Here is a 16,832-nt window from a genome sequence, read left to right on the forward strand (position 1 = left end):
GGGCCATCAATTTTGACAACTAGACACTTTGGACTGACTTCTCTTAGCTCTATCTTGTAGAGACGATTTGGAGACCTTTGTACCTTCATGAGCAGCCTCATTTTTGAGTCATAGATCCTCAGAAAGTTCTGCTTGATTCTAATCTCATCTCCACCTTCTGAGAGTTGGCCAAGGCTTATAATATTGCTACACAACTCAAGTATATAGTATATTTCTTTTAATTTCCTTTGCTCACCATTTTTTCATTGGAAACTAATCATACCCCTTCCTTCAATTCTAACTTTTGAGTTGTTACCAAACTTTACATAGCCTTGGATTGTGGTGGCTAGTTCTTGGAATTTGCTTCTTTCTCCAGTCATGTGGTTGTTGGCCCCTGTGTCCAGATACCACATGTTGGAATCACACCCAACATCCCCATTTGATCTCAGCTTCGGTTGACCTTCTCTTCATTCAAAAAAACTTCCCTTGTCTCTTCTTTAGCCTCAAAGGATGACCATAACAAGGTTGGTTCATTATCTTCCTGGATCAAATTGCTTTCATGATTTCTTTCTTTCCTTGGGTTCTTGCACTCAGCCGCATAGTGCCCGAACTCTTGGCAGTTGTAACATTATATGTCACTTTTGTCTTGGCTGTGACTTCTTTCTTTCTGCTAGTTAGAACCACCCCTGCCACGACCACCTTGTCCGCCACTTGGACCGCCCCTGCTCCGGCCTCTTCCTCTTCCTCGTGATGATCCACCACGATTGCCTTTTAGGGCTGACTTTGAACTTCTTTCTCCTTTCTTCTTGTTTCTCTCAGTCCACTGTTGGTGGGTTAAGAGAAGCTTTTTTTCTTCACTTTCACCATGCCCCTTCAACCTTTCTTCATGAGCCTTAAGCCTCCCGATGACCTCCTCAATTGTCATTGTTTCTAAGTCTCCAAATTGCTCAAGTGTTGAAGCAATATGGAGAAACTTAGTGGATATTGCCCTAAGCAACTTCTTCACTACATAAGACTCATTCACTGTGTCCCCCAATGTACGCAAAGAACTCACTAAGTTGCTTATCTTGGCAGCAAAATCATCGACTCCTTCTGATTCCTTCATGTTTAAGGATTCAGACTCATCTTTCAATGTTTGAATCCTTGCTGTCTTGACACGATCCGCTCCAAGGAACATTACTTTCAAAGCATCCCACGCTTCTTTAGTTGTCTTTTTCTCGGATAAGGACAACAATGGGTCTTCGGGTATCCCTTGGTAGATGGCAGTCAATGCCAACTTATCTTTTTTAACCTCCACAACTGTGTTGGCTGTTCTGGGTTCCACTGCATCCCAGAGTCCTTGGGCTTGCATAAAGACTCTCATCTTTATAGCCCATGTAGAGTAATTACTTCTTGACAGCATCGGGTAGTGAAAAGTGATCAGGCCTTCCTTCTCCCTATTTCCATTACTTCCTGACATCTCTTCACAAGATTGGTACTTTGGCATGCAACAACCAGGCTTTGCTCTGATACCAAATGTTGGTACTTTGCAGTGTCAACAAAGTCTTTTCTACCAAAGCAAGAAACACAACACAGAAAAACAAACTGCACAGGGGACAAATATTGACAAATGACAGGGAGGGGTAAAACTGGAATAAACGGTTTTAGAGAAAAATTGCATAGTGAACAGAGAAACACAGAGGATAATTTGAGGCAAAGTACTCTTTATTCACTAAACAAAAACAATGAACTGGGGATACAAACAACATACATTTGCCTATGAATTTAAACTAGAACTTAGCAAAAAACTAGGAAACAAATTTGATTGGTTGCTACTTTGATTTATTCTAAAACTAATAAAACGTGCATAAAAACAATTCTGAATTAGTGTTAACAATTTTGTAAACCCATGCAAATGTGCTCTTCGCTACATATAAAAGTAAAAAAATGATTTCGATTAAATTCACTTAAGCAAACATATCAAAATCATACACAAAAGAAACTAAAAAACCCAGCTTAACACCATTAACGCATGGAAGGAAAATTAATAGGCATATTTTGATAAAGAAAAAATAATTAATTATTTGCTTCTTTGCACACTCACATGCCGTAGAACCAATTTGTGAGAAGAAATATCCAACTAATGAACTAGAACATAAGTTTGTTTATTAACAATTCAAAATTCATTTGCATGTAATATATATACTAGATATGAGGAGTCGCATAATTTTCATGGAGAAAGAGCTAATCAATAGACAAGAGCCTAAAACTCAAAGAAAAAAGAAAAAAGAAAAGAAAAAACCCTATGTATATACAAACTAGTTCCGACGGGAACCCATGGGTAGCAGCTCGGAAAAATTCAGAACCAAAACCGGGACCACTTAAGCCGCGCGGTTCCTAGACTTTAGGAACTGGAATCAACGGTTCGGAGGCGGTTCTGGTTCCGAAAGCAGGTATCCGGTTTAGGTGCTCACCCCTACAATTAGGTATGTCCATATGACCTTAATTCACTTGTTGCGACAACTCAGCAAAAGTCTGCTTAAATTATATAGGATAAAGATGTTGGTTACAACCTCTTGCAATCTTATCCCAATACTCTTGATGTCCCTCATAAACTTGACATCCCAAAAAAAATAACAGTACTGATCGAAGGAAGTGTTTAATTATTAGTAATGGAAGCAACTACTAAATGTTAGTTTGAGTAATTTGTACATAGTGATGGATGCAGGTATTAAATTATTAGATATATAACTCAAGTCTTTTCTATCCACTTGACATCCTTTCTAGTTCTACTTTATTGTCATGGAAGCTAGTGTTAAATTATTAGATGCAGTTTGAGTTTTTTCTACATAACTTTGTATACATAGATGATAGTTTGTGACTAAAGGTTAGATGTGTTTTTCAATGGCTGAAAAGTAGAACTAGGGAGGGTTTAAACCTCCAATGGGAGCGCCGGTGTAAAAGCCCTGTGTAATACGCTGGTGCGTTGTTTTAATATATTGCCCTCTTGTTAAAAAAAAGTATTTAGTTATCTCTACGTATAGTTTTAGGTAAAAAAAACAATTTGTCCATTTTGAAGGATAAACTATATATTGTTGTTTTTTCTTGCATATCTCTCACTTCTTTATTCTAATATAAGAATAAGAATATGTCTATATGTGTTATCTTATTAGGTAATTAATATGATGCCACTTATCAAACTATTAATTATTCATTTCAAATTTTAAATTTTAAATTTCTCAACCTATATAATTGCATTAATTAAATTATTAACATTAGAATAAAAATTAAAACAAAATTATTATAAGATCATGTATTTATTTAAATCAACAATTATAATTTTATATAATTAAAACTTTTAATTAGTAATTTATTTAAAATAATTGATACATAATTTTGAATTTTTACTATTAAAATTTAATTAATTTTATAACCGTGATTCTCACATGTTATAAACTAGTAACTAACAAAGATGACCGGGTATTAACTGTTTATTATTATTTATTTATTTTTGTCGGTTCCAAAAAAAAATTAATAAACAGTTAATACACCAAATGTGTGAGATCTTGTATAATCCGTGGTGTTATCATTTCTCAAGCTGGTCACGTCAACTAAGGCCTTGTTTGGTAGCCTCTTAATTGGAAAATTAAGAGGCAATCACTTAATTATTAAGATCCAGACTGTTTGGTAACATCTTAATTTATAGCTCTTAATTTTTAAAATGTCACTTAAATTTTCAGATCTTGAGATGTATCTGAATTAGAAAAAAGAACGCGCGTTCCTTTTTTGCCCTGGTAGCCCCTTTCCCTTTCTCGTTCTTTCACAACAGCCGACCCCTCCTTCCCCTACATCTCCAATCGCACGATTACAACTCTCTGACATCATCCGTTCGCGTCCGTTAGATCTGCAACGCCGCCTCTGTCGCCAGATTCTATGCCGCCTCCGACTGCATCACTTATGTCGCCTTCGCCTCCGGGTCGTGCTGCTTCGCCCTCGACATCTTCTTCAGGTAAAGTTTTAGCCTTCTCTTGCTATGTAATTTGAGTTTAATGATTGAAAATCGAGTATCAGAGTTGTTTCCCCTGAAATTCGAGTATTAGAGCATCGTTCTAATAACCACAACTTTAGGTCCTGACTGAAGTTGATTTATGTATCTATATATTTGTCTGTGTGATGTTTGTATCTCTTTATCATCTCCATTGATTTTTCACTTTTCATCATTTCACAATTCTTGCCAAGATGCTTTCAAAGACAGTAAAATCAACATGGATTTCTTTCTCCTTTTTGGTCTCTGTGTCATTTATTCCCTTTTTCATATGGCTAACCACGGAAATAAAACAACCCCTTTAGAAGTAGGTTATTATTACTTATATTTAACCCTTATAAAAATGAATCCAAAACAAATGGTATATGCAAGAACATAGTCCAATAGTACTGTTGAAAACCTAGCGAATATAGCAATGCACTTGGAAATTTTTAACAAGACGTTTATGGCAGTGAAAGTGCAAAGTAAAGGTTGTCGTATTCAAATAAGAGATTTTTCAAAGTATAAGAAGAAAAAGAAGAATGCTATAATAAACAAATAATGTTGTATAAACAAATAAATATGGTGAGAAATGGTAAACTTTAGAACCATAACATGAAAATGGAAGGAAATTACACAAATCACCCTTATGTTGTTTGTTTGTGTGCAACCGCACTCCTGTAACACCATACATACAGGCAAATTTTATATAAACAAGGTCTCATTTCCTTGACTTGTTTATTACTCTCATTTTCCTATTACAACATTTTACTTGCTCTCAACACTTACCCAATTATAGCAATGTCATTTCATTTTCACCAACAGAAGTAAATTCCTAATAAGTAAAAAAAAATTAAGTATGATGTCATAGTTGGTGATGGATTTGATATGCAGTTTCTATATATATATGTTTAAAGTGTTTATTTGTTTCCTTGTTGAATTTGGATTTGTAGGTTGAAATGTTTGAAAGAAAAAATTGAGGGGCTATCGTGTTTGATGTAATGATGGACAAGGAGTACAAATTGATCATCAATTGTTCGGTTGCAAGTTTGTTGTCATTTATATCTCAACATTCGATGTCAAATATTTTGTTTTTTAACTTTGAAATCTTTGGGATGTAAAAAATGATGTTATTTTTGTAAATATATGTCAAAAAGATATTATAAATCATTGAAGATAAATTTTAATTTATATTAATTTGGATTTTATATGGTGTTATATATTTTTTTTAATTATTCAGCAAAAAATAATACAAAATGGTAAAATGGTCATTTTGATAATTCAGCATAGCAATTCAGAGGTTCCAACCAAACAACATTTTAAAAGTTCAGATCTTAAAAATTCAGACCCTCTTAGAAATTCAGATCTCTTAAAAATTCAGATCTTAAAAATTCAGATCCTGCCAAACAGCCCCTAATACCCATTAAATTTTGTTTCCAAAAGTCAAATATGATTGTTCCAAGATATATAGATTAAATATATTAGATGAGCCGCTTTGAACGGGGATTTTAAGTATAATCATCTCGGTTCTATTGACCATGTTCTAAAAGATTACATTACACGATTATATGGCTTGATTGACTTTTCATTTAGTTAGGGTAACTTTTGGTGGTCGATAATTATGTTCATAAAATCCGAACCAATGACAGTATATACACTTCAATAATATTAAAAGTCATTTAATAAATACTGTTATTATTATTATTAAATTATGGCAAAATCAAGTCTTCCTGTTAGTAGTTAACTTCGAGTAGGCCAACATGAGAAAGGCCTTGGCGTTGACATGTCTATATAAATCTGCTTAATGATCTTTAGAAATTACACTTGAATATACCAATATTCGAAAATGCTTTTGCTTTTACAAATAATTGTTATCACTCTATCCTTCATCTCTCTTGAACATGAAGCCTTAGCTGCACTACCTTACACTTCCGTAGTTCTTCCGATACATAAACATACCGATGCTTCTAAACCTCTTTATAGTGTTCAAGTCATGACAGCCTACATAAACATGCAATTCTTAAGCCAAAATCTCCTCATAGACACAGATGCTCCTATCATATGGCGCACTTGTTCCTTGCAATGGAACATGTATCAAGGCAGTTGCCCTGCCGACACACAATGTGCCTTTCCTGTTTCTTGTGAAGAATATCAGTGCACCGAAGTACGAACTTCTTTCTCATACAAGAATCCTTATTGCCAACGAGAAACCAACAAGTCAACGTTACCTGGTTGGGGAGAATGTACGTGCCCAATCAATGTGATCAACCCCATTGATTCATCGTGTGTCCAGGCGCAACTCAACTATGACGATTTCACTTTCAATCAAAGCAATGGTGGAAATGTTTATACCGGATTATATGGTGCTTACCCTAATGCTGCATGTGCTCCTTCTTCATCACTCCAATCATTCCCTGCAAATGTTACAGGTGTCATGGCACTTTCGTCATCACCTTATGCCTTACCAGCTAGATTAGTTGACCCGCTTAAAAGAGTAATAGGTCTATGTTTGCCTAGCAACTTGTCTGCTCGTGGGGTTCTACTTTATGGAGATAGTCCTTATTACCTTCTCCCCCAATCAACTGTTGACGTAAGAAGTTATCTTTCTTATACTCCATTGATAAACCATCCAGATTCTTTTGGATACTATATAGGTGTGAATAACATTGTAATCAAAAAGAGATCCATTACTATTCCGGCAGATGCCATCACCAAGATTAGTACAACCGAGCCTTACACCATTCTTAGAAGTGACATTTATAATCCTGTGGTTCGAAGGTTTTCAATGGTTACAAAACGTATCCCTCAGGCAACTCCAGTCCCACCTTTTGGCCTTTGCTTTAGCAGTTCCACAAATGGTACACAAGTATCCTTAAAAGTTCCTGATATTGATTTTAGTCTACCGGAAGGAAAGAAGTGGACAATGTCCGCGGCTAACTCCATTAAGCAAGTGACACCGGACGTTGCATGTCTGGCACTAGTGGACGGTGGTGCATCCTTTGAACCTGCAATCGTGATCGGAACCTTTCAGATGGAAGATAACTTTCTGGTGTTTAATTTGGAGAACTCGACGTTTGGGTTTAGTTCTTCTTTATTACGTAAGAAGACTTCTTGTTCAAACTTCAACTATACGTTGGTTAGCAGTTATTGATCAATATGGCATATTCAACTGGGAAGTGAATGTGTATCCATCAAAAGTTGATCACCTAATAAAGATTTTCTTGTTCGGTGTCGCTTATATATGTAGTAAAAAACTGGACTATCGATGTACTACGTTAAAGAAATAATAACAATGAACCGAATACTTTAATATGTCCATTATTTAATTTGGTAGCATAAATAAATAGATTGGATTATGTTGGGGTGTCAAAATTCAAATATAATCATAATATAACTTAAAAATATAAAACTATATATACTTTGAAGAATAAAATAGTAAAAAATATGAAAAAAAAAAAAAAACAAATGTTTCTTCTACTTTTAAAGTTTGAAATGTACAAGAACTTCAAATTTTAAAACATGAAAAAAAAAATGTGAAGTTCTCTCTCCCCTCAAATATAACTTTCTATTTAAATGAGAAGATAAATAATTGAGAAAACCTAAAAAAAAATGGTATTGTTTTCTTAAATTTAGTGCAACTAGTTTATTTTTGCAAATATTGAGTTTTTGGAAAGTTTCTTTATATAGGCTTGAAATAACTATTTTACTTTACATTTAAAATTTTCAATTTATTAGATTTTTATTAATTGCTATTAAAAAAGAGAAATTAAATACTCTCATACATTTCTTCCTACGTATCCTCATATCCATTTTAAATGGTGATATGTATCACACAAATTTATTAAAATATTATTATTTTCATTAAATATTACAAATGTCATCATTTAAGATTCACAGAAAGATATGTAGGAAGAAAATATAGAAGGATATTTAATTTTTCTAAAAAAATTGTCCCACAATACTCCACCCTCTCTCCCTTCAAACCTTATGACCAATATTAAATGGATCCTAAAAGTATTTTCATGTCTATCGATTTCTCTTCATCATAACTACTACTAATATCACATCCACTACAAGAAGATTGGACAACAGCGGCGACGAAGGGTGGGCTTGTCGCCGCTAGTACCTTTAGCGGCGACATGTCGCTGCAAATGCGTCGCCGATATTGTTTCGTCGCTAATACGCTGAATGTCGCCGATAATACTCAGTGTCGTCGCTAATACCAGGCGTCGCCGCTAATACTGATCGTCGCTGCTAATAGTGTGTCGCCGCTAATAACGTTATGTCGCCACAAAAGCTGTCGCCGCTAATACTCTTTTGATTTTTTTTTAATTTATTTTAACATTAAATTTATAATCAATCAAATTATTAATCCATATAGCATTTGAGAAATCTGATATGTTTTTATAGAAATATTAATACATATTATACAATCAATCCAAACTATCATACCACATTAAGTATTCTTCCAAATTACAAAACGTTTCATAAAATCCTAAAATAACTACTCGTCCTCATCATTATCTCCTTCATTATTTGGTGGCGGCAATGAGCGAAACCACTCTTCCAATGCTGCAGAACAGGCCGGGTCCTGTAGTATTGTTTGGAGCATTTGCAACTATAAAGAAAACGAAATATATTAACAACATATCAGAATAACATTATAATTAATTATACCATTCTACAAAATATCAACATATCAAATACACTTAAACATACATCTACTTTCCATTATAGCATTGTACTTTCCAAAAATTACCAAACTACAAAATATCAATATATCAAACCATAACCAACATATCATTATACCATTCTACTTTCCATTATATCATTACTTTCCAAAAATTACCAAACTATAAAATATCAACATATCAAATAATAACCAACATATCATTATAGCACTCTACTTTCCATTATAGCATTTACTAACAATTACCTGTGATTGTGGTTGTTCTTGTATCATTGGTTGTTGCTGATCATACATAGACACAACGGTAGGGGGTTTACGTCCAATGCCTCTGATATGTCCGCGTCGAACACCCAATATTATTTCAAAACAATCTTTTATATCAGTTGGTGCTAGACTGCTTGCCTCAGAAGTAGCTTGGGTTCGTTGGTTTATCTCTTCGAGTAAAGCATTCTGTATTTTTTAAAAATAATAAAAATCATAAAAATTAGATTACTAAATACCTTTGACGATATAAACACTTATATGAAAAATACAAATTAACCACTTACGTATTGTTGCTCGACTGCAAGACTATAAAATACCCCTTGGCGATTGGAATTAGCTTTACGAAAAGCTTCGATTCGACTGATATCCTATTTAACATTAAAATTTAGATTAGTTATACTTTAAATAAATATTTAAATATATCATAACTTACTTCTTTGAAACATGCATTGTTGTATGAGCTCGACCCCCCCCCCCTCTGTTTACAACTACTTGTTTTCAACGACATTCCTTGTTTGACGTCGAACGCCTTAAAAATTCTGGCGTTTGAAAATGTTCGACTGCCTTCGCCCAATTTTCATGTGACATTCCGTTAGGGGGGTTGTTTAATGCGGCTTGGATATCTGCAGGCCCCCCGATTTCCTTAAAATAAGCATGAGCTTTACTTTTTCGGCCTCTGTAAACTTTTGCAAGACTCGAATCAATGCTCCGCAACAATTAAGCACGCTCCGGATCCATGTTAACCTTATCCAAATCAAATTTATTCTGCAAAACACAAAAATTTTAGTTAATTAAATAACAATCACAACTAAAATTAAAATTGTATCCAAGTTACCTTTAGATGAACAACTGTTGCGTTCCTTAAAGCGGGGGAAACATTGTCCCAACCAGATACGTTGAAAGGGACATTGTTCCACAAATACCTCCCAATTTCATGGGTGAACCAATTACCACGCTTCCCGACAGGGGAATATGTGATCTCCCTGTCGAAATCCAAATCTATGGGCTTTCCCTTATTTGCCCTTATCAACTTTCCCAACTCAATATTTTTTGACATGCCTCTCCTTTTTTTAGGAAGCTCGGCTGAAAAAATACAATTAAACCTATTAGTCACGATAACTTATTATAAAATAATAAAAATAGTTAATAAATATATCATAATAAAACTCACCATCTTGTTCGTGTTGACCACGACCAAAGCCTCCTGGAGGTGGTGGATCCCCGGCTCCATCACCTCCGTGTCCAAGCCCCATAACATCGGCCATCATGGCCAAGAGTATTGCCCAAGTAAACCTCATCTGCAATATGAATAAAAGTTAGTTACCCTGCGAAATTGTAAGATATACACATTTCTCACACGGACATCTGGTTTCACATTTACAATCTAGGTGTAACATGGATCTCTCGACAAAAGTGTCGAGCCCTAGCTGGAACTCGGGAGATTGACGATGTGGATTAGTAGTCCAGCTTTTATCAATAGACATGATGCAACTGAAACATAATTTAGTGTTTAAGGTTTACTTTACGGGAAACAAAAATCAAGTAGAGTATTCATAAAGTTGACGATTCAAAAAGTATTCTAACACGGGATAACCTAATTAAAGCTAAATTTAAAGTTTTAATGACCAACATTAATTCACTAAAAGTATGTTGCTATTAAGTTGGTTTTATAAGTGATTTAATTTGATTTTATAAAGGTAACTTAATTTGATTCTAAAAGTAAATTAATTAGATTTTATAATTAATTTAATATTTTCTTTTTTGTTATTAGTTTTATTTATTTATTAAACTAATTTTATTTTATTTTAATATTAACATTAACTTGATTTTAAAACTACTTTAAGTTGATTTTACAATTAATTTATTATTGTTTTAATGTTTTTTTTAAATTAATTTAATTTTACTCTATAATTAAATTAAAATTACAAGAAGTACGTTGCTATTAAGTTAGTTTTATAATTAATATAATTTGATTTTATAAAGGTAACTTAATTTGATTCTAAACGTAAATTAATTAGATTTTATAATTAATTTAATATTTTCTTTTTTGTTATTAGTTTAATTTATTAAACTAACTTTATTTTCATTTTAATTTATTAAACTAACTTTATTTTATTTTAATTTTAACATTAACTTTATTTTAAGTCACTAAAAGTATGTTCCTATTAAGTTAGTTTTATAATTAATATAATTTGATTTTATAAAGGTAACTTAATTTGATTCTAAAGGTAAATTAATTAGATTTTATAATTAATTTAATATTTTTTTTGTAATTAGTTTAATTTATTAAACTAACTTTATTTTCATTTTAATTTATTAAACTAACTTTATTTTATTTTAATTTTAACATTAACTTTATTTTAAGTCACTAAAAGTATGTTCCTATTAAGTTAGTTTTATAATTAATATAATTTGATTTTATAAAGGTAACTTAATTTGATTCTAAAAGTAAATTAATTAGATTTTATAATTAATTTAATATTTTCTTTTTTGTTATTAGTTTAATTTATTTATTAAACTAATTTTATTTTATTTTAATATTAACATTAACTTGATTTTAAAACTACTTTAAGTTGATTTTAAAATTAATTTATTATTTTTTTAATGTTTTTTTTAAAATTAATTTAACTTTATTCTATAATTAAATTAAAATTACAAGAAGTACATTGCTATTAAGTTAGTTTTATAATTAATATAATTTGATTTTATAAAGGTAACTTAATTTAATTCTAAACGTAAATTAATTAGATTTTATAATTAATTTAATATTTTCTTTTTTGTTATTAGTTTAATTTATTAAACTAACTTTATTTTCATTTTAATTTATTAAACTAACTTTATTTTATTTTAATTTTAACATTAACTTTATTTTAAGTCAATAAAAGTATGTTCCTATTCAGTTAGTTTTATAATTAATATAATTTGATTTTATAAAGGTAACTTAATTTGATTCTAAAGGTAAATTAATTAGATTTTATAATTAATTTAATATTTTTTTTTGTAATTAGTTTAATTTATTAAACTAACTTTATTTTCATATACAATACATTACCAGAAGTGGTATAAACACACACAAACCAACAAAATAATCCAATTTGCATATACAATACATCTAATTTGCGTATTCCAATTTCATCCAATTTCATACAAATATATACATCTAAATTTCATTTTAAGGCAATGTGGTATAAACATAAATTTCAATCCAACAAATGTATATAATCATGTCATTTACATGTCGCCGCTATTGCTATGCGTCGCCGCTAAAGCCGACGCCGCTAATGCTTTGATTTCTTGTAGTGATCGTTCACCACTAAAAACTAATTCCTTAGAGACCTCTACCACTACCATCACCAACGGCCTTATAATCATTCACTACTACCAAAACAACCTTAGAAATCTCATTCATCCATTTCTTACTCACTTTTCCTCTCTATCTCTCCCTCTCTCTCTCTTTCTCTCTCTCTCTCTCTCTCTCTTTCTCTCTCTCTCTCTCTCTCTCTCTCTCTCTCTCTCCATCATCAGCCTTAAAAACCTCCACCAACACCAGAATCATAAACCTTAGAAACATCCATCACGACCATCAACATTGGTTTCAATTTTTTGGGTTTCTATTTGATGATCAATCAACAAATATCAGTATTGATTTTGCTTTTCGGTTCACCATCACATGCAATACATCAAAGATAGGATATGGATCCTTCATTTTCCCCTAAATCAATTTTGTTTAATGGATCCTTCATTTTTCCCCTAAAAGACATTATGTATATCCAAACCTTTCGACAAGTTTGTAATGACACTATGAAAACTTGACAAGTTACTGCCTCCCCATGAAAAATGCATGACATCGCAAAAAGGACCTTTATTACTTGTATCCACATGGCATTGTTTTTAGACCTAAACCTCGACCACTACGTAGTCAATAAGGCAAGCTTAAAAGCTCTCAAACTCCCCATATGAAGACCATCGACATTATATTAGCAACAATTTTTTTTCAAGCAACCAAATCATTTTCGTTTTACACTATTCCCCTTCGAAAGAACTAACATCTAATACGATCCAACATATAATTTTTACCTTACTATTCTTATATCTTGAACATTTTACTAACATCTTGGGCAAACCTAAGATCTTGGATTGAATCAATATATTGGACCATCATCATGTTTCTTGTGAAATCTTATGTAGGAAATTGAAGTTTGACAAGAAAGGAATAGACCTAGTTAAACCACAGGTGTTCAATGTCTCATGAATGTTGAAGACCCTCGTAAAATTTGGGTCAAAGAAAAGTCAAGGAGGATCCTAAGAATGTCGGAATTATAATTATTATTGTTATGTATATAAACACTAGTTTATTGACATTCACACACACAAGAACATATTTCTATTGCTACTTATTTTCTAATTCTCTCGAAACTTGAGTATATTAACTTCATTTCTAAGATCATTTAGCATTTCTAACATTATTTAAATTTAATATAAGTACTAAGGCAAGTGATTGCATCACCTCCCGAGGTTTTATGTCGGAGATCCTAACGGATTAAGGGCTTTCCTCGTAACTCATTATGTTCTTGAACTTATTTTATTTATTTTATGATGTTCAATCGAAAACAATCCATTCCTTTATTCATTTTTTTACATTGCTAAAATCGCTAAGGTATCTTCAGGTATGTTAGTATATTTTTTAGTATCTCGAACTTTATTATACAAATTTATTTATTTATTCTCTTCAACACTATTTTTGTCCCAAAATAAACTTATTCATATTACGAGATAATACGTTTTAATCAAACTCCTTTTTGAACATTATAGTTTTTTACCCAGGATCTTGGGCACAACCAAGATGTTCAATGCATTTCAAGATCCTAAGCACTTTACTTTTATTCACCTTAGTTCAAACATCACACCACACTTACTAATTTGGTTATAAAATTAGTTTGTTAATTTTTTACCAAAACAATTGTAACATCCTGGTGTTCAGGTACTTCTAAATTTAACTATATAATCTTTTTATATTGCGTTTTGGTCCCTAAATAGAAGAAGTGTCCATTGGAAATCCTAGTGAAAAAATTGTAATTTTGGAGAAATGGGAGTACGTCATGCGTACATATGTATGCTTAGCGTACTAGGCCGCGCCCTAGTACGCTGGGTGTACATCAACGTGCGCGGGGCGTACTCGCCAGTTGTAGAAACCCTAAATTTTAGGATTAAGCCCCTATATAATCATCCTTATAGCCTCATTTCTCTCACCTTTTCAGCCTCCACTCTCCTTGATACGTTTTTGCAAACCCTAGCCCTTGAGTGTATGTTTTGAGTTTAAGTGTGTGTTCTTGGTGTGTTGAAGGAAGAAAGAGGACTCATTGAGGAGCCCTAGTGTGGAAACAAGCTTGTAGATATGAGATCTTTGCCTCTTTGGGAAGCTTCAGAAGGTATAAATCTTTGACCTTGACTTGTATTTTCTTAAGATCTAGCCATGTGAAGTCTTATGAGTTTTTAGTCCCTTTTCTTGGACTTAATGAGTAAAAGGCTACTCTAAGACCAATGGAGTTGTCCTTTCAGAAGATTTGAGGTGCATTAAGTTGTAAAAATGCTATCTTGACTCATTTAGTGCTTGCATGCATGATGTGTAGGTCTTAAGTGGTTAAGACAAACTAGGGATTTGGTTTTGGGACTTATTAAGGCATGCATGACTATAAAGTTGGAAACTTTATGGTTAGGAGCACCTTTTAGACTTGGATATGGAATTAGACGTTTGGACTTGCTGAATTAAGCACTTAATGGAGGTTATTCATGGCCACTATATACGATGGGCGTATCAAGGCATACGTTGGGCGTAGGTGGTCAACTTCCCGTTTTTGGTCAAGGGCGGAGTATGCGGGGAGTAGAGGTTGGGTATGCTGGGCACACTCAGTTGGGTTGACTTTTCCCAGGCCGTTGACTTTCCTTAGACTTTTGACCTAGTTAACCCTAGGGGCATTTTGTGTATTTGATATGAAGTCTAAGTTTAGGTCTTTCCCTGTGTATAAGTGATTTGTGGAGTGGACTCATGGAGCGATATTCTTTTCTGCTGTCTTTTCAGATTTGCGAGGTGAGATTTCCTCACTATACTTTTGGGTCGAAGCCACCAAGGTCGGCCCCTTTGGATTGTTATCATGGTTTATTGCACGCTTGTATGTTGTAGTTATCTGTTAGATATGTATCCGGGTATATAGGATGATGCTATGCTTAGTGATATGTTATATATGTATATGCTAGCTAGGGTTTGATATGGTATATGTTGATATATGATGGTGTGTTGGGTTGAGGCGGTCCTTTTTTGTGCTCAAGGCCAAGATACCCAGGGCGTCCCAAATAGACTACAGGCTAGTAGGGCGTACCATTCATTTCGAAGGCCCAGAGAGCGTTCCAGATAGGCATAAGGTGTGACAATCTGTAAATTATTTCGTCGCTGTAACCCATTCCCATCAGTAAAACCCGTTTGTCTTGCAATTTTTCCGTTAAAATTTTGGTTTAGGTCATTTAATTTAAGACTTTTATTATGACCTCGTGAGTATCCAAACCCATTAGAAACACGTGAAAACGTCCCAAATGTTTATTTGGAAAATTTTTAATTATAACTACGTCGGGTTACAACAATTAATCGGGTACGACCATAAACCTCGTTTAACGTCAGTATCGGGTAGATTTCCACCGGGCCACAAACTCAAGCCTTATATAAAGGATGAGTGAACTTCAATTTAGTTTTTTACCACCACCTCATAACTTTCACTCTCTACTCTCTCTCTAAAACTCGACTTTTATCCAAAACCACCCTTTTCAAGCTCCAATTTGGTAAGTGGTCTATCCTAGCTTATATTTTAGCATGTTTAGCTTTCAAATTCGTGTTTTAATCATACAAAAGAGACAAATACTTGTGTTTACGGTCCGAGAACCTCCCCAAACCGTGAACACCTATAAATGGGGTTTTGGAGCTCCAGAACCCTTCCAAAACACTTCTAGTACTTAGATATGACTTAAGGGCTTACAAGATTGGACTTAGAACACCAAAATCTTAACATTTGAGGGGTAAACATGAGTGGACCGTAAACCCTCATTCATAGACCATAAACACCTTTTAAGGTGTTTGTAACGCCCGTAGATCAGGGCTAGTCAATTTAGAGACGATAAGCGTCAAAAAATGACTTTTTAATAGAAGATTATTTAGGATTAATAATCTTAACTAAGTTGTAGTATATGTTACAAGGATTCCGTACATATAAAGAACGCCGAAATCCGACTTATAACGAAGAAGTTATGGCCTGTCGAAGTTTCGCGACAGAACCGGCACGACGTTGAATGACGTAAAAAGTGAATTTACGTTAGAGTGATATTTAGCCGAAACAATCTAAATGAGAATCGAAGATCTCATTAATTGTAGTAAAACGACGAAAAGTTAGTCGAGAACAGACGTCAAACGAAGAAGTTATGAATTTATAACGAAGTTTTTCTGTCCCGGCCTACTAAAAATAATTAATAAAAATAAAATTCAAAATTAGCCGACGAAGTCTAAACGAAAGTTGTAGAGCGTAGTCTCACCTACGCGTGGATATAAAGAACGTCGAAAACGGAGTTCGTATGAAGAAGATATGAATTTCCGAAGTTTATTAAATATTTAATATTTAAATTTAATTCTAAATCTTGGTATTATCCGAAGAGGAGTCATCGGACTCATCCGAAGTACGCCCAGCGTACTGCTGTACGCCCCGCGTACCGCGAAGCATGACGCACCTCGCACTCAAGTGGCTTCGGATACGTAAGCAATGACGATTTCGGAGCAGTACGCCCCGCGTAACATCGTACGCCCCGCATACTCCAAGGCTCCAGCCTCCTATAAATAGGATGCGAGGGCAGCCGACT

General features: G+C 33.5%; 1 protein-coding gene across 1 annotated transcript; it reads left to right on the plus strand.

Moving 5' to 3' along the window:
* The first annotated feature begins 5,817 nt into the window (after window positions 1–5,817).
* On the plus strand, window positions 5,818–7,294 carry LOC145053368 (chitinase CLP-like). The gene has a single exon (XM_079001409.1). The coding sequence runs from the start codon at window positions 5,829–5,831 to the stop codon at window positions 7,131–7,133; it is 1,305 nt and encodes a 434-aa protein (XP_078857535.1). The 5' UTR covers window positions 5,818–5,828; the 3' UTR covers window positions 7,134–7,294.
* The last annotated feature ends 9,538 nt before the right edge of the window (window positions 7,295–16,832 follow it).

This window comes from Lactuca serriola, chromosome 5 (assembly GCF_051521515.1).
Source record: "Lactuca serriola cultivar US96UC23 chromosome 5, Lser_US96UC23_V15, whole genome shotgun sequence".
Taxonomy (NCBI): domain Eukaryota; kingdom Viridiplantae; phylum Streptophyta; class Magnoliopsida; order Asterales; family Asteraceae; genus Lactuca; species Lactuca serriola.

What these genes read in the sequence shown, in the direction of transcription:
- LOC145053368 (XM_079001409.1), top strand. Translation starts at nt 5,829, where the DNA reads ATGCTTTTGCTTTTACAAATAATTGTTATCACTCTATCCTTCATCTCT.